The sequence below is a fragment of the Bicyclus anynana genome, chromosome 18 (assembly GCF_947172395.1).
Source record: "Bicyclus anynana chromosome 18, ilBicAnyn1.1, whole genome shotgun sequence".
Classification (NCBI taxonomy): domain Eukaryota; kingdom Metazoa; phylum Arthropoda; class Insecta; order Lepidoptera; family Nymphalidae; genus Bicyclus; species Bicyclus anynana.
In genome coordinates, this window is record NC_069100.1 from 15427388 (window position 1) to 15444811 (window position 17424).

The window sequence follows — 17424 nt, forward strand, 5'->3', positions numbered from 1 at the left end:
AGTACGTATGCTTATTATTTCGAGTAAGTAGTTCACTTTATTAATTGCTTAAAAATGCAATTTTAAAATTATTATCAACTAGTCAGTGGCGTAGCGTGATTTTTTCCCAGCATTTTAGCGTAGCGTGATCGACTGATTCAATTGGTTGAGACCACGAGTTTAACATTAAAGTTGAAATATTGTATTCAATAGTCCTGATATAACGTTGTACAACTTATTGAAAATCAAGATAAAGTACCACTGCTTCAGGAGAAACGCACATCTATGAGAAGAAATAGCCAACCGAGCGAGCCCAATAGGAACTACTATAGACTTTGAAGAGACATATTTTTGTGCTACATTTTGTCAAATGAGTTAAATGCGGCATGCACATTTGTATTTTCAAATTTCTTTATTTTCAAATTTACAAAATCGTATCACTTTCCGCCGCCCCCTTTCGTAAGCTGCTCGAGGGTATTGCCCCCTTGTCTCCATATCTGACTAAAATATTATTAAATTAAATAAATTGAAAAACAGATATATTATATTGTTAATAATTAAAATTGTTTTCATTCTTATTGATGCAGAGAAGGGGAAACAACGTGGAATCAAAAAGCACGCAGACACTTTTCACATTCAGCACTTTTTTATTATGTTACTTTTCCCATACACTTCCAACATCTTAGTTTTGGCATATTACCAGTAGTCCGATGGCTACTCTATCTTTATTTTTCTAACTTTAAAGACAGTTGTTATTAAAACATAATGAGGAAATCCTCAAAAATTTACATAATATTTTAGTTTTTCCACCCGATTCGTGTGTGTAGCACACGGTGTTTTCAAAATAACCGGGAGTATTTCTAGGCAGTAATTTGCGAAAACGTTTCAGTTGGATAATGGTTTCCGTTTGAGTAACGTACGAACGGAAGAAAAGTTACCAGTCGTCATGCTTTCTTATCTTTTGTTTTCATTTCTCTTGAGCTTTACTCCACTATTCGCGGAAGACTTAAGCTGTGAGTATATGCTTATTTTCACATTATTTTAATGTTTCGAACACACTGACCTCCAAGTTATCCTTTTCATATTGTTGTCGCTGGAAAAGGACGCAGTGATACAGTGTGTTTGTTTGTGTGAGCGTGAGCGCGTGTGTGTATGTGGTGTGAGAAAATCATGCATAAACCTAAACCGCAAGAAATCCAAACAAACAATATTGTTATGTCATGTAAATCAATGAGATTTATTTATCGTGACATAGCACTGCCAGGGCGCGGTAACGTTATAATTTCGAAAACCTCAAAAATTTAAAATTCCGCCGCCATAAAAAATACCCACTTCTTACCCAAAGTCACATGGCATAAGTTAGTAAGGTCGAACATTTTAGTTATCAGTTAGTTATCAGTCTTATTTATTTATGAAAAATACGGACAGACAGACATACATAAAATTAAAATGAGCTTTTTTAGCTTAAGTATCGATATATTGCCTTCCAACTAAAATTCAAAATATCTTCAATGTAAAGATTCATTTGACCTGTTACAGTTAAATTAATGATATTCTAAAAATTAACTTGTAAACAGATCAAGCTTGCGTCGATAAATACTCGAGGAAAGGGTACCAGCCGTGGCAAGAGTGGTCGGACCACTACACTTGCCACAGATACAGATGCGAAATACGCGACGGGAAATACTTCATCGCTGCGGTCGGGTAAATATATTTGATTCTCTAATTCGTTAGTAGATCCTCTCTTCCAAACTGGTGGTAGAGTCACTAATCACTAATTCACTACCAATAAACAGGAACAGACCTGAAGTTTCGAAAGTGCTTATATGCTAAGTCTATTTGAAATAAAGACATAAATGCAATTTTCCCCTAACACTGAAAGGTATTGTATCTACGCATCCCAGATATTAAATGAACTTCAATATTTGCAGTTGTCGGAAACCGAAAATACCCGAAAACGCTTTGGAGTGCCACGAGTATATCGAAGATGAAAACGTTGGTACGTGACTTTATACATTTTCAAATACGAGAACAATAAGCGATCGAGTTGAAGCATTCTCATAACACCTGGAAAAAAATTAGTACCTAGAACTAGATACATAGTTTTTTTCTGTTTTTACACAGAACGTTTTCTAGCTTTGTCGACGTTTACGGTAGCTGATCTTTGTAATAAGCCGTTCAGCTAGTCAGCGATGTAGTAAACGAGCGTACACGCGTATGTCGTAAGAGTCTCACGTTCATTTACGTTACAAATATTTGAATTACACAAAAATATTTGATTTTCATTTCAGAGTTTCCAACTTGCTGTGCTCGTCTTCGCTGCGTAGTGGAAGTGAACGGTGAACGGATTGTACAAACTAGAGGACAACCGGGAGAATTATTCCCAGACAAGTAAGATTTATTTCTTGACTTTTTCGGTAAAACTTTCAACTTTATTTCAATTATTGCAATGAAACTGGACGTCTCTGCCTAGAATTGTAAAGCACTCTATTAATAATGTAGCCAAATCCCAGTCTTCTCCAATATTTTACACGTAAGCCAGTTGTTGGTTGGAACTATCATGTCAAATTTTACTTTATCAATTGGTTCTTAGCGGGCAAGCTTCCCTCTGAAATGATAGAAAGTCGGAAAGCTTTCAAAAATAAATTAGGTTGGTGTCAGCGCAATGTCACAAATGCAACACATACAAAAGAAAAAAATATCATTAAACTTTGGATTGCAACTACAAATTTTAACGGTAAACAGAAATTGCTCTTATCAGTCAAAGATGTACTGAATCCTAAAAAAAAATTTAAAATCTTTTTTTGCAAAAAAAAAAACTAACTATAGTAATAAACTAAATAAAGTAAGTCACCAACCACGACAATTTGAGTATTGAATAATAGTGTGTGCGGTTAATGTTCTGTACTCAAAACCATGTTTTTTTATTTAATTTGTGTCTAAGATATTCATATTTACCTACTGACCTTAAGACGCGAGTTATATCTATTGTTGAGAATAAAACGGGTAATCTGACCGCTACTAGCAACTACCGGCCTAGCTTAGCCTAGGTACGTAATCGGATTGATTTTGGAGCGAGTTATGCATCTCGGAACTGCATTGAAACATATTATAGTGCAATATTACACCCAACGGGACTCACCCGTGTATGCATGCTTTCTGGACCTGAGTCGCGCATTTGACCTGGTAAACCTTAGTCTACTGTGGAACAAATTGCATGTGGCTCAAGTGCCAAGCGAAATAGTAAATCTGTTGATATACTTATATGGGGGCCAGATTAACCACACTACCAGTGAATTTAGACTAGACTGTGGTGTTTGCCAAGGCGGTTTAACCTCTCCAGATTTCTTTAATGTATACATAAACGATCTAATAGGGGGGGCTCAGAGGCACTAATAATAATAATAATAATCGTTTAATTGCAAGAATTATCGTTCTTTACAACATTCAACTAAAATTGGATGTCATCTCGAAAAAGTTTATGGCAACAATCTTAGCTATGCAGACACAGTGGTGCTTCAGAGCCCTTCAACTAAAGGGCTACATAATGAAAGCATGAGCTGTCTAAATTTCAGCTCTTATAACATGAAGAAAGTTTAGTCATTACAGGATCTTAGTCCGTACGTACTTGCTTTCAGGCCATGGAAAGGCCAGCAGAACGAGCCCAACCCGGCGGTGGTGGGCATGCAGGGTCTTCAGCAGAACACGGTGAGCGGCGAGCCGCAGACGCAGTCGGCACCCGGCATATTCAATAGCAGAGGCGCAGGCAAGCCAAGTAATTATTACACGTCGGTAGACCTGTCACGGAAGTGGTAACGGGCGGGGCACATAGCTCCAAGAGCTGATGGACTTCGGGGTCTCAAGGTGACGCCACGTTAGAAAAGCAAAGCTAATCATGATATCAAGCGAGTAACAGGATGCATGAGGCTCAAGTTCACTAGTATTTTTAAGTCCTTACAAGATACCTATGTCCAGCAATGGACGTCCATCAGTTGATACAAATGATGATGCCGGTCACTTGCCTTGATGCTCCCGTGGTGTAGTATAATCTATGTCCAGGATTGGATGGTGACATTTTCTTTCTTCCAAGCAATTTTCAGACAAAATTCTCTGTCCTTTCTTTATTCTTTACAGCTCTTAGCCCTTGACTACAATCTCACCTCTCTCATACAGTAAGTAATCATGCAATCTAAGATGGAAGCCGGCTAACTTGTTAGGAAGAGGATCGAAATGCACACCCCTTTCGGTTTCTACACGACATCGTACCGGAACTAGCCACGGCCGAAGCCCCCACCAGCAGACCTGGAATTAAGAAAACCTCAATCGACCCAGCCGGGGATCGAACTCAGGACCTCCGTCTTGTAAATATCCATTCAAAAAAGGTGATAATGATGAGGCATTTACTTGAATAAAATTACCTCTATTTGTTTAATTCCGACGTAAAAAAGAGCTGTTAACATTCCAAAAACATTGGCTTTTTATGATAATTGAAATAATTTCAAGCTGAATCAATTTAAAAAATTCAAATGATCTGATGATGATGATTCAATATAATAATGAGTGATTTCATTAATATAGCGAACGATATTCCCGACAGCGGATGGCAACGATATTAGCGGACGGCGATACGTGGACCCTTACCCCAGCCAGCTGCAAGACTCCCCCCGCAAGAAGCGCTCCACCTCCACCATCTACCCTATGTTTGAGAAAAGTTCCGCTCGCGAAGAGCGCGCCCACCCATATCGGTCCAAGATCAGTGGATATACACCTGAGAAATACACATCGTATTTTCCTAACACTGTGAGAGCTCTGGCCAACACTAAATTCCATTTTTGAAATGCGGGGACCTTACAACACTATTAAAATAACTCAAAATAAATCTGAGGAAAATGATAATGAAGTACAGAAATGGTTACTTGGTTCCTCAAGTAACTTCGTTACTTACTTTAAATACATAATTTTGTCTGATATCAAATTGAACCTCTACGTATGAAAAAATATTGGAGCCAGAGAATTTTTATTATTTAGGCCTATACTCATTATTTAGGAAAAAAGGAAAAATTTAATATAAATATATTTTCTTTTTGACGACATGCTTTTTAGAAGAAAAGTTTAGCGTTACATTCGTCATCCGTAAAAAACCCCGTCAAAACAGTCGGGTGAAAATCTATCATCATTTTCCTTTGGTTTCGGACACCTCATAAAAATGAAAATCAATGCACATTTTTTTGTATCTTTTGTTTATTGTTTTTATGTTATTTAATTGTGTAATAAACATTTTCCTAAAAATTAATTGTTTTGTATTATCTATGTTAGAAGGTTTGTTTCCCTCCCCTTGGTTCCTGCCCCGTAGTCCCTACAGAACATATAATACTGCCAAATTAAATATATTATAATTATTATGATCAATGTTACACTTACACTCGATATTGTTTTCAATAAATCGGGAATATTTTTAACGTATTTTTATTGATTAAATCTATCAATATAAGAATTCGTGCATTTTTGCAAATTTTGATCCTTGTCTTGGTGAGAACTGAAATCAGAAAGAAGATAGGTACCCACACACCCATATTTAATCATTTTTTAACCGACTTCAAAAAAAGGAAGGCTTGAATCTCGGCTTTGATTCTTTTATTTATACAGGGTTCTCGATTTAATAAAAATTATTGACTATAACATTGATCACATTATTATAATTTTAATTCGGCAGTAATAAAAATCTCGCAGGGACCTCAGGGAACTTGTACCGACTCGTAAATCTATGGCTACTTGCTTCTTTTGTAAACAATGTTTAAACTGAATTATGGAAGTATTTTTAAGCTATATTTTATTTTGTCCCGTCAATAATAGTAAAAAATTTAACATAAATGAAAAAATATCTACATAAAATTTTTGCCGCCGAAACACAACACGCAAGCAAGTGACGTCATTCATAGATATAACAGCGTGTTTGGCGTTTGCAGTGATGTGATTCTATCACGTCACCGCAAGCGCCAAGCACAAACCGATGCCTTGTAGCGAATGACGTTACAGTTTATGATTGGCGTTTGCGGTGACGAAATAAAAATACAATTTTGTTTTATAAAAATATTACAATTACGAGATTATTTTCACAAATAAAAAGAAGATTAGAGTTTCTAGGCATCTAAACTGCCTCTATGCACAAAATCTTCTTAGTTTTGAACAGCAGGCGAGTAGCCTATTTATCCGATACGTTCCACTCGACTATCCTGGAAGCTTGAAAAATTAGAATCCATAGCCGTAAAAGAAGTGGTCAGTGTCAAACTCTCATAACAAATAGGTACCTACGTTCCTTGGACAAACTTGTCACTGTCAGTGTCAGATGTCAGTGTAACGTCACTTTACGCGATTTCCGTCGATGGGATTTCAATTTTCATTCAATTTTCACTTTTTTGTGTACCTATAAACATATTATTGATTGATTTATATTTATAAATTTTGTAGACTGTAACCAAAACGTAAATAAGATTTTCTGCAGTTTCAAACATAATTGATTATTGATTATAATTTAAATGCTTGTTTACTCTTGGACTTGGTGGACTTGAAAAATGTACCATATCAAAGAAAAAATTTACCTCATAAAAAATGAAAATTACGTTCAGTCTAGTATAAGCTGAGGCTTGTAACTTTTTTCTGGTGATCGCTAACAACCACTATATGCCATGGAGCCAGAGAAACCGTTCGCCTGCACTATGCCCGACTGTGGGATGACCTTTACAAATGAAGACCATCTCCATGTTCATACAAAGAAACATGACATGGTACTGCAGCTAGGGATGGAACAGAAAGCCGCTTTCGTGGGTAAGTTGGTGATAGCTTTAACAGAGAGACTAAAAGCATTATTAGTCTGTGGCTAGACAAGGCTTCAACTAGGGCAGGCACTATACACACAAATTGTACGTAATGGATACTCCAATACAAGTTTGTAATGAGCCCTCAAGAGTAGTGCATTTTTGCATTTATGAAGTATATAACACTGATATTGTTATGTACAATGGCCAAGCCCTAGTAGCCAAGTGCCGAAAAGACCCAGGAAAGAAGAAAGAAGAGAACACTCAAAGCTCAATCAATAATGTAGTGCCACCACACTTGGTACTGCAGCCGAGCAGCAAAGCAGTTTGTCAGTTGTAGGAGTAATGCTGCTGTAGAAAGAGAATGGATGTACCACATGGCTTCAGGCCCTGGGCACTAATTCATTACTTTATTGTTATGATTACACTGTACTCCTTACGTACACTGCAAAGTGTTGTTCTGTAGTTATACACCAATAAATGGTTTTACACTGAACCAGCTTGATGTGCCAATTATTTTTATTCCTCTATAAATAAATAAAATAAAATAGCCTTTTATTTTGAACAGCTTTTGGTTACATGAGTGTTGTGTTTGATTTAATTGATTATATTATAATATAATATATATAATGTTTTATCTCACTTGAGGTGATCCTGTCCTTTAGTCTTATACCCAAAATACTTCGTTCCATTGCCCTCTGACACTTAGCTAACTTTTCTCTATGTTTTTGTGTCAGGGACCAAGTTTCGCTTCCGTATGTTATACAAGGGAGTATAGACGTATTGAAGGTTTTCCTCTTAATGGACATATTTATTTCTTTGCTTTTCATTATTTCCTTTAGTGACCAGTATTTTCTCCACCCACTAGCAATTCTCTTGTTTACTTCTTTTGACATTTGGTCTATAGGAGCAATTATCTGACCCAAATACACATACTCTTGTACATACTCGAGCTTATTTCCATCCAGAACTATATCAACCTCTTTTGAGTTAGTCATTAGTTTTGTTTTTGCAGTATTCATTAAAAGGCCTACTTCTTTACTTTTACTGGCTAAAGACTGTACCATTATTTGTATTTTATATGGGTCCTCTTCCAGCAAGATGAGATCGTCTGCAAATCTCAAATGATTTAGGCGGCGGCCATTTATATTCAGACCATATTCAGCCCAGTCAAGGCGTTTGAAGATATTCTCCAGCACTGCAGTAAACAGATTTGGTGACAGTGGGTCTCCTTGTCTAACACCTCTGTCTATAGGAAATGGGCTACCTATCGTTTCCAGTTTTATACTCCCTTTGCTTTGTCTGTAAATGTTTTGCATGACATTTATGTAGCAGATGTCCACTCCTTGCTGTTTTAGTGTTGACCAAATGTAGTTGTGATTCAAGCTATCAAATGCTTTAGAGTAGTCTACGAAAATTATATAAACAGGCTTTTGGTACTCTTTGCTCTTTTCTAAAATTTGTTTGATTGTGTGAATATGGTCGATTGTGCTGTAGTTTTTTCTAAATCCAGCCTGCTCTATAGGCTGATTCTCGTTCAGTTGTTGTGCAATTCTTTCTAGGATAACTTTTGCGAAGACTTTGTAGATGTTCGATATCAAGCTTATTGGTCTGTAATTGCTGATGTCTTCCTTAGGTCCTTTTTTGTGCAGAAGAATTATGTGAGATTTACCCCACTGCTCTGGAATCATGCCTGTGCTAAGAATGTCATTGAAAAGTTTTGTTAGAATCGGAGTCAATTCTTCAGCTGTACCTCTTAACAGTTCGTTTGGTATTTTGTCAGGTCCTGGAGCTGTTTCCATTTTTTGGGAATAGATAGCTCTCTGTACTTCTGTCTTCAGTATGGGTGGTATGTCGTTGTTTATATTTGTTGGCTCCGAGTTTATTTCTGAGTCTTCGTCCTTGTCTGCCTTTGAGTAGAGATTTCTGTAATATTCTGTAGCTATTTTCTGAATTTCTTTCCGTTTTGTCTCAAGGCCTGATTTATTGCTTCTCAGTTTGGGAATCCATTCCTTTCCATGGTCCTTTAAATCTTTAAATGCCTTTTTGGTACCGCCTGTTTTTTGAATTGTATATTCTAATTTTGTTATTCGCTTTAATTTCCTATCTTTCCTCATACTTTCTCGTATCTGTTTACTAAGTATGGCGATACTTTTTCGGTCTTTGTTTTTCTTTGATATTAGTAATTTTCTTTCTTCCAGTAACATGATTGTTCTATCACTAAATTTGTTGTTGTTTTTGATCATGTTTGGTTTCAGTGTCGTTTGGATATGTGTCAGTTTTTCCTCTAAATGGTTATATTTTTCATGTACACTTTTATCGGAATTTACAATATCAATAAGAGTTTTGATGTCAGATGGGTTAGTTATTTTTGCGTATTCTTCAGGTGGCAAAGTGTTGGTATTGGTTATAGATCTTCGTGAGTTTTTTGAAGGGTTCACCTTGAGAAAGCTACGCACCATGCGGTGATCGGTGTTAAAATTTAACTTTTGTATGACATGTGTGTCATTGAAATGTTTGACTTTGTTTGTGATGATGAAATCAATTTCATTTTTGGATTTTCCATCTGGAGATATCCAGGTCCACTTGTTTCTTTTCTTTTTCTTGAAAATCGAATTGAGTAGTGCCAAGTTGTTTTGTATTAGAAAATCTATTAATATGTATCCATTAAGACTCCTCTCTCCATAACCATACTTACCGAGTACATGTTCTTCCCCTGGTTCTCTTGTAGTGCCTATTTGTGCGTTAAAATCGCCCATGACAATGAGGTTATTATTGTCATATTTTCTTATTATGTCTGATAGCTTGTTATAAAAGTCCTCAATGTCTTGTTTAGGTGTTGTTTCAGTTGGGGCATATACTTGAACTATGGTCCATATTTTTTTGTATCCAGGTAGTTTAATGTTGAGTACTGCCATTCTGTCTGATATGCCAATCAGCTCTAGAATGTATTCCTTTAAAGACTTTTTGATAAGGAATCCGACACCTCTTTTACCAGCGATTGTGCCTTTTTGAAACAATATGTAACTTTCTCGTTCGTCTATCTTCTCATCTAGTCTTCTCATTTCGCATATGCCTAAAATGTCATAGTGTATGTTTTCTAATGCTTTTTCTAGTTCGGCTAGGCTTTCTTCTGTTCTTAACGTTCTAGTGTTAAGGGTTGCAATTTTAATTGTTGTGCGAGTTTTGGTTTCAGTTGGAGGGGTGTGGTCTAGTGCTCCCGCGGGGACCAGCCGTGTTGGGAGACAATTGGTTTGTTGTTGTGAAGGTTGTTTTTTGCTAGTTTCTCCGGTTTTTCTACATTTTGGATTGCTTGAAGTTGTTGTTGGTTTTATAATGGTGACGTTTGGGTTGCTGGTTTCCGCTCTTAGTTTTTTGAACCTGAAATAGGGTTTGACCGTGAATGGCTTGTGGTCGCTGTTATGTTGATTTTATTAATTTTGGCGGGAGCTGTTGTTTCGTTCTGTTGTTGAGGAGAGCTTGTTGGTATTCTTTTCCTTTTTTCACTTTCTTTTGTGATGTGGGATTTTTCTCTCACTACCAGTTTGTCATATCGAATGAACGCTATTTTCCCCTTCTTTATTTGTTCTTGTTGTTTAGCTTTAAGTTCTTTTCTGATTTGTATAACCTCTTTGGGGTAGTCCTCTGTGATATAGATATTCTCAGGCAGGTCTTTATTACTGCGAAGCAGTTCTTGTTTCCGCCAAGCCAATGTGAGTGTAATTAAGATGGGTCGTATTTTTTGCTCATCCTTCATTCCTAGACGTCTGGCATTGCTTATTTCCCATTTGTCCCACTTTTCAGATCCCGTATCTTTGTTGATGTTGTTGAGGAATGCGATAATTGATTCTAAAAGTTCAGTAAAATCTTTCTCTTTTTCTTCGATTCCATGTAAGACTATGTATTCCTCTAATAATAGTAAAACACAATTTCCATTTTGAATTTTCCAGCTGATCAAACTCCGACCCCAACCAGGTTTATAAGGAATTGTGAGGAGGTGGGGCTGTTCCAAGACCTGCAGAATGTTGCTGTCAACCCTTTTGATGAGGGCTTCAAGAGAGCCATGGAGACCAAGTGAGTCATTTATTCCTACTAATACTACATTTTGGCACTGCCTATGTTTCCATTCTAATTCTGCTTCTACTACAATAAAGACTTTTTTTCTTCTTTACTAGTTAGCCCTTGACCATCCATCTTTTGGTTTCTACACTCACAAACTTACCAGTTAAGTTACTTACCAGTGTGTAATTCATTGTCAACTCACTTGTTTTAGACAGGGCCTGCTCAACCTGGAAGGCCCATCGTCCAGTGAGGATGCACTGCACACTCCGCATTTGGTGTTTCCACTTGAATCGGGGGATTTCCAGCGAAATATTACTATTAGCAGGTATTTTAGGTATTTTTTTATCATGAAATATTGGCTTTAGCTGTAGAGGTAACAGGACAAGTATGCTAGTGTGTGTAATATAAAGGAACATCAAGAAAACAGAGATGCAGTTTAAAATTATTAGATTGATACAAGGCAGAAGGCCAGTGACCTCTGCCTCCGATTCCTGAGAGTGTGGGTTTGAATCTGGTCCAGGGCATGCAGCTCCAACTTTAAAGTTGTGTGCATTTAAAAAATTAAATATCACATGTCTCAAAAGGTGAAAGGAAGAACATTGTGAGGAAACCTGCATACCAGAGAATTTTCTTAATACTCTGCGTCTGTGAAGTCTGCCAATCTGCATTGGGCCAGAATGGTGGACTATTGGCCTAAGCCCTCTCATTCTGAGAAAAGAATCGAGCTCAGCAGTGAGCAGAATATGGGTTGATAATGATGATGATAATGACAAGGCAGAAACCTATGTTTACCAACAAACTGTTGCTTAGCTACTCAATTAATTAATTTAATTAATTACTGATGAATAATGAAAGATTAATAGCCTTTATTCTCTGACTCTTGATTACACATATTATACTTAATACTATTTCTTAGTTTCTATTACACCATCGCAGTCAGGTTGTCCTTCGACATAGGCCTCCTCCAGACTTTGCCACTCAGCTCTGTCTCTAGCTTTTCTTTCCCAACCTTTCAGCAGGTCATCTTCCCATCTTTTGTGTGGCCTTGCTTCTTTTCCTATCTCTGGGGTACCATTGTATGATCTCTTTGGACCATTTTTCTTTTGAGAATCTGACCAGTGGCTTTTTGGATTTTATTTAAAAATTAAAGTTTTTATTATTGATTACCTTTACAGCTTGGAATCAGTGAAGATTATATCTTTAAAATTTACTAAAGATTTTAAAAAATGTTGATATTTTTGTAATTGTTTTAGATCATCAAGCGACGAATCTGGGGCTATCAAAGAATACGAAACAACTAAAATATCTAAACTGACCAATGAAGTAACCACTATTAGTCGAATCGTAGGCAAAGATGATGTGTCCATACTAAAACTTGAAGAAACAACAAAAAACAAAGACAGTTTGAACGAAACGTCTGTGTCTTATACAAATAATGTGATAATACACAGCAATGTAGAAATTAGACAAGATATAAATATTGACACAAAGAAAGTATCAAATAATGCAGATTCAGTGGTAAAAGACACTTTAAGTATAGATGATTTAGTAAAATTAACTGATAACAATAAGAACAAAGCTATAGTCCCGCCTATTATGTCACAAAAATCATTAGACTTCGTTGTAGACAGTCTCACAACTGACAGTATCATTCAAAATGATAATTTAGCTAAAAATATTAAACGGAATATTGATAACAATGATAAGTTAAACAGAAAGGATATTCCCAAACGTAATATTGACACTGATAGAGTTTCTAATGAGATAAAGAAAACAACACTCAAAACAAATAATGAAGAGTACGAAGTGATCATCAAACTACCGAGCGGTAAACACATGAAAATGAAACCGGTAGACGAAATAGAGATAGAAAAGCCAGTGAGTGCAAAAGAGATGTTGAATAACACATTAAGGAACAAAAACAGAATACCTGTACAGAAGCAATTAAATAACCAAATAATACAGAACATAGTTCCCATACCCGGCGGCACTCTGATACCTGTCACTTTAGTGAATTCTAATTTGATGAACCAAACATTCCCTATACTACAAAATGTGATACCAAAAATGCCCATACAACCGCTACCCGCAATGGTCAAGAGAAATTATAAAACAGTTAAGAGAAAAAAAGTTGATGTAGAAGTGGAGACGGACAGCAATAATGATAAACATTCGAAAGCAAATTTGAGCAGCCGGTGTGAAGCATCCCGAAGATATAGGTAAGATCAAAAACATATCAGATATTGTTTATCCATATTTATCTGACGCCTGCGTGGTGCAGAGGACAGTGAGCCTGCTCTCTGCATTCACAGCTATGGGTTCGTTTTTTTCATTCATCATTATCAACCCATATTCGGCTCACTGTTGAGCACGACTCTCCTCTCAGAATGAGAGGGGTTAGGCCAATAGTGCACCGTGCTGGCCCAATGCGGATTGGCAGATTTCACTCACATAGAGAATTAAGAAAATTCTCAGGTATGCAGGTTTTCTTACAATGTTTTTCCTTCACCGTTTGAGACATGTGATATTTAATTTATTAAAATGCATATATCTTAAAAGTTGGAGGTGCATGCCCAGGACTAGATTCAAACCTACGCCCTCCGAATCGAAGGCACTGGTGATATCCACTGGGTTATCACGTCTCATTCCCATATTTTTTAGTTTTTGAAGCGATTTGTCTATTTGACATAGTAAGGTTTTCAATTTTCTAATTAATTTAACTTCTCGTGTCAGGGTAAGATTAAAACAGTCGATGCACGACCAGAGCGAAGAGAACAAGCAGCTGCGCGAACTGAACCAGCGGCTGATGGACGAGAAGGCGATGCTGCAGCTCATCATCACGCAGCACCTTGTCACCTGCCCCCACGCTGACCAGCTCACGCGTGAGTAGTCCCGCGCGACACGCATTCACACACACACACACGCACACACACACACACACACACACAAGTTTATCAAAATGAAGATTTTTGAAATGTTTGCGGTTATGTATAGTTGGAATCTAATTTGGAATAAGTAAACAAATTGTTGATTGACTCAAAAAATAATACTTACTACTTTCTATATTTTCAGAGCTTTTTATTATTTACATTACATTAATACATATTTTTTTTGTTGCAGGTATGTTACAAGAGAAATTCCTTAGTGTTCTGCCGACTAAAAATCCTGATTAATACTACTGATTAAACTTTTCGGTTTCTACACGACATCGTACCGGTACGTCTTTGGCGGTGGGGTGGTAACTAGCTACGGCTGAAGCCTCCCACCGGCCAGAACTTTACCAATTAAGAAAACCTCAATCCGCCCAGACGGGGATCGAACCCAGGACTTCCGTCTTCCGCGCATATCACTGCGCCACGGAGGCCGTCAAAAACCAAGGTTTCGGAAAATGTGAGAACACAAGAATGCAGGTGGTGTAAATTTAAATAATATATTTATGTCATCGTAAAATTGTAAATACCTTTAGTTTATAATCAACGAGTGTCTCGCGAGATTGTGATCTGTCGATAGATTGTGAACCGCAACATACTGCTTACAATTTAACATGTTATTCGGTAGATTTACAATAATAATTGATATTAATTGATTATGACAGTGAAAGACGTAGGAAAAATAACAAAGAGGTTGAAATGGAACTGGACAGGACACATAACAAGAAAATTAAATGACGATTGGAGTAGCATAACAACATCGTGGTGCCCAAGGGAGGAAAAAAGAAAAAGAGGCAGACCAATTAGTAGATGGAAAGACGATCTGATTGCCTTTGAAGGGACATACTGGACCCGATCAGCAATAGAAAGGACACAATGGAAGAGGAAGGGGGAGGCCTTTGCCCAGCAGTGGGATGAAATTTAACTGTAATAAATTTAACTGTAATAAATATTATGTAGTTTAGATTGTAAAGGCTTAAATAAATAAATAAAATTGATTATGAAACACGGCTAAAACTCACGTGATACAACGTCGGAGTATGCCCGACTAATTTCTAACTCATACGGGGCCCTTAGTCATGAGCTGGTTCTTGCAACGCGGCACGATCCAAACTACGACACGAAAGCGCGTGCGGCCGCTCGCAGCGCGCGTTGGGAAAGTTCACGTGTGTCACGTGAGTTTTAGCCGTGTTTCTCAATTAATATGAATAACACGCACGATAGTTTTAATTCTAAAATACCTACTTAAGCATTGGCTTCTGAGCCACTCAAATTCCAGTTCTTAGGAGTATGTATGAAGTTCACAATCTATAGACAGTTCACAATCTCGCGAATTTATAATTTTACGGTGACATATACATTCGAACAATTACATGATACATAAGCCATATTACTTATATATAAAAAATTAATAATAACCAAGATTTATATCATAATATAGATTAACACTTAGAAGCCATAGCAGTATATATTGTAATTTGTACCATAATTACATTATGATATAAGTGCGGTTAGTTGAAAATTACAGCCGAGGCGATATTGCTGACCCGAGCCGTAGGTGAGAGCTACAGTAAGGAAGCAGAGGCTGTAATTATCAAAGCGCACGTATGTCATACGACGTTTCGTAGCACGTTTGCGAGGAAAACACTTTGAACACACTTTTTGAATATGAATTTGCATCTATGTATGTTTTCCATAATATGATGACATTTTGATACGCTTTTATCTATCGGTCGATTTTTCGGGCGCGAGGCTTAGACCTTACCTTTGGGACTTCTAACGGTGTCGAATTATTAAATTCATCACTACTTGATATTTTAAAATTGAAACAATACAGCGAAAAGAAAAAGCGTACGGAATAATTTTGATTTTTTCATAGATAGCGAAGCGCACCAGCGTTTTTTTTAGGCAATTAAAAAATCAATATTTTTGTGTTTCTATTTAAGATAAATGGTTGTCATTATGTAAATTAAAGAATTAAAAGTTTATTTATTATACTTTATCTCACAAAGTTAATTTTATTCATAAAATGTTGAGTACTTTTCTGACATAAAAACTCTTTGTCAAGATTTAAAATAGTACCGTACGTTTTTAGACGGATGATAAAGGTTTTATATTACGAGTACATTACGGCACATGTGCGTAATGAGATACATTACGATATTGAAAAATGTGTTATAAACATTATTACGTATTTATGTACGTATTATGAGGTATCGCAAGCCGTCAGTCCAAACTTTCTCTTAATACCTAACCGTTTTAATTAGCAATTAGATCTATGTGTATTGTGCATTTTGCAGATAATGTGGTAGTCAATTATAATCATACAGATTAGAATTATAACTCATACAGATAAAAACGAATTAAACAATAAATTTTATTCGTGAATTGTTGGCGCTCTTTAATTTTTTTATTAAAATTAATTATTTATTGAATTACTCATGTGTTTCATTTCTCCGTATATTCATATTTATTTTTTATTTCCTATCGACATCGTAACCCAAATAAACAACAGATGAGGGTTATTTCTTATACCGGATTAAATTTCCATAGTTAGTATACTTACATATGTTTTCGAAATTTGGGAAATGGTAGAAATGTAGCTGCAGGTCTACCGTACGAGCTAGATTTCGAAAGTGGTTGAGAAATAGTTTGGGAACCTCTGTTCTAGATCAGGACAGTGTACCATTGTATCTCTGAAGTGCATCCCACTGAACTATAAAAAAAAACAAACGTTCACGCGTCTCCTTGACATCCACATATACAAACTTTTTCAAAATGTAACACTAACAAAAATTACGTAAATTAATATAATAATCAATAATTGCCAATAAAAAAATAGTTTTTGTGAAGTTTTTAAAATATTTAAATACACTAGACGCCATTTTTCTTAAATAATAATGAAAGTTACTGTGACGCTTCGTGTCGTTCTGACTCGAGAATGTATTCGTTTTTGAATTTAGTATTTGGAGCGGCTACGACACCGTCGTGTTCCGTGCGCTCCATCTGCCTATTATTAATAATCTGTGAGTGGGAATGACAATAGTGCAAGGGGTGAAGATCGAACCTATGACCTTACTGTGTAAAGTCCGGCACTTTAACTGTGGAGGTATTGAGTTCTTTGACTTTGCAAGTACTCGTACCACCATACAAGGTGATGGTGAATTTTATGTAAGAAAAATTTTGATAAAAAAAAATTCAACCGACTTCCAACTCTATCGGTTGAATTATTTTTTATTAAAATTTTTATTTTTTAATTTTTAGTGTTAGCACACCTAACTGAGTGTGAACAAAAATTAATGAGCAATTAGTTGAAACGTTATTTTCTTATGATAAGTATCTAAGTCCTACAATCCCAATTTTAAAAATACTACCTTAACTCATATACAAAATTTCACTCCCCCTTTATCCACACGTAATATGAATATTCAGAAAAACGTGAAAGGTGACTGTCCTCCGTTTTCATCACCAGACCCCCTATGCAGTCACAATCCATATGGGTGGAAAGTTCTCATCAATATAAAATTTATCAAGTCCGAACACAAGGTAGCTACTGTGAACCGTCGAGGAGTTCCCTTAACTCTCCTTCATCTTCATCACCAGACCTTTAATACAGTCACAACCTATCCAAGTGGAAA

At 36.4% G+C, this 17424-nt stretch overlaps 2 protein-coding genes across 6 annotated transcripts; both read left to right on the forward strand.

The window, feature by feature from the left end:
* The first annotated feature begins 744 nt into the window (after positions 1-744).
* On the forward strand, positions 745-5348 carry LOC112043874 (uncharacterized). 4 transcript variants are annotated; one of them, XM_024079536.2, is made up of 6 exons: positions 745-992; positions 1557-1683; positions 1911-1978; positions 2271-2370; positions 3618-3754; positions 4558-4730. In XM_024079536.2, the coding sequence occupies exons 1-6, from the start codon at positions 926-928 to the stop codon at positions 4593-4595; spliced, it is 537 nt and encodes a 178-aa protein (XP_023935304.1). In that variant the 5' UTR covers positions 745-925; the 3' UTR covers positions 4596-4730. The 4 variants fall into 4 exon arrangements, with proteins under 4 accessions (XP_023935304.1, XP_052742707.1, XP_023935301.1 ...); XM_052886747.1 differs by having other exon boundaries at positions 746-992; positions 3618-3745; XM_024079533.2 differs by having other exon boundaries at positions 852-992; positions 4577-5348.
* Positions 5349-6314: 966 nt separating this feature from the next.
* LOC112043820 (uncharacterized) lies at positions 6315-16224 on the forward strand. Of its 2 annotated transcripts, none has more exons than XM_052886746.1 (6): positions 6315-6804; positions 10745-10868; positions 11068-11190; positions 12110-13075; positions 13590-13738; positions 13977-16224. In XM_052886746.1, exons 1-6 carry the CDS (start codon positions 6666-6668, stop codon positions 14027-14029), a joined length of 1554 nt encoding a protein of 517 aa, XP_052742706.1. In that variant the 5' UTR covers positions 6315-6665; the 3' UTR covers positions 14030-16224. The 2 variants fall into 2 exon arrangements, with proteins under 2 accessions (XP_052742706.1, XP_023935188.1); XM_024079420.2 differs by having other exon boundaries at positions 6317-6804; positions 11068-11181.
* Positions 16225-17424: the final 1200 nt, after the last annotated feature.

What these genes read in the sequence shown, in the direction of transcription:
- LOC112043874 (XM_024079533.2), top strand. Translation starts at nt 926, where the DNA reads ATGCTTTCTTATCTTTTGTTTTCATTTCTCTTGAGCTTTACTCCACTA. An exon ending in TACTTCATCGCTGCGGTCGG is followed by an intron (nt 1,684 to 1,910) that starts GTAAATATATTT and finishes CAATATTTGCAG; the next exon opens with TTGTCGGAAACCGAAAATAC. An exon ending in GGAGAATTATTCCCAGACAA is followed by an intron (nt 2,371 to 3,617) that starts GTAAGATTTATT and finishes ACTTGCTTTCAG; the next exon opens with GCCATGGAAAGGCCAGCAGA.
- LOC112043820 (XM_052886746.1), top strand. Translation starts at nt 6,666, where the DNA reads ATGGAGCCAGAGAAACCGTTCGCCTGCACTATGCCCGACTGTGGGATG. An exon ending in ACTATTAGCAGGTATTTTAG is followed by an intron (nt 11,191 to 12,109) that starts GTATTTTTTTAT and finishes TAATTGTTTTAG; the next exon opens with ATCATCAAGCGACGAATCTG. An exon ending in GAAGCATCCCGAAGATATAG is followed by an intron (nt 13,076 to 13,589) that starts GTAAGATCAAAA and finishes TTCTCGTGTCAG; the next exon opens with GGTAAGATTAAAACAGTCGA.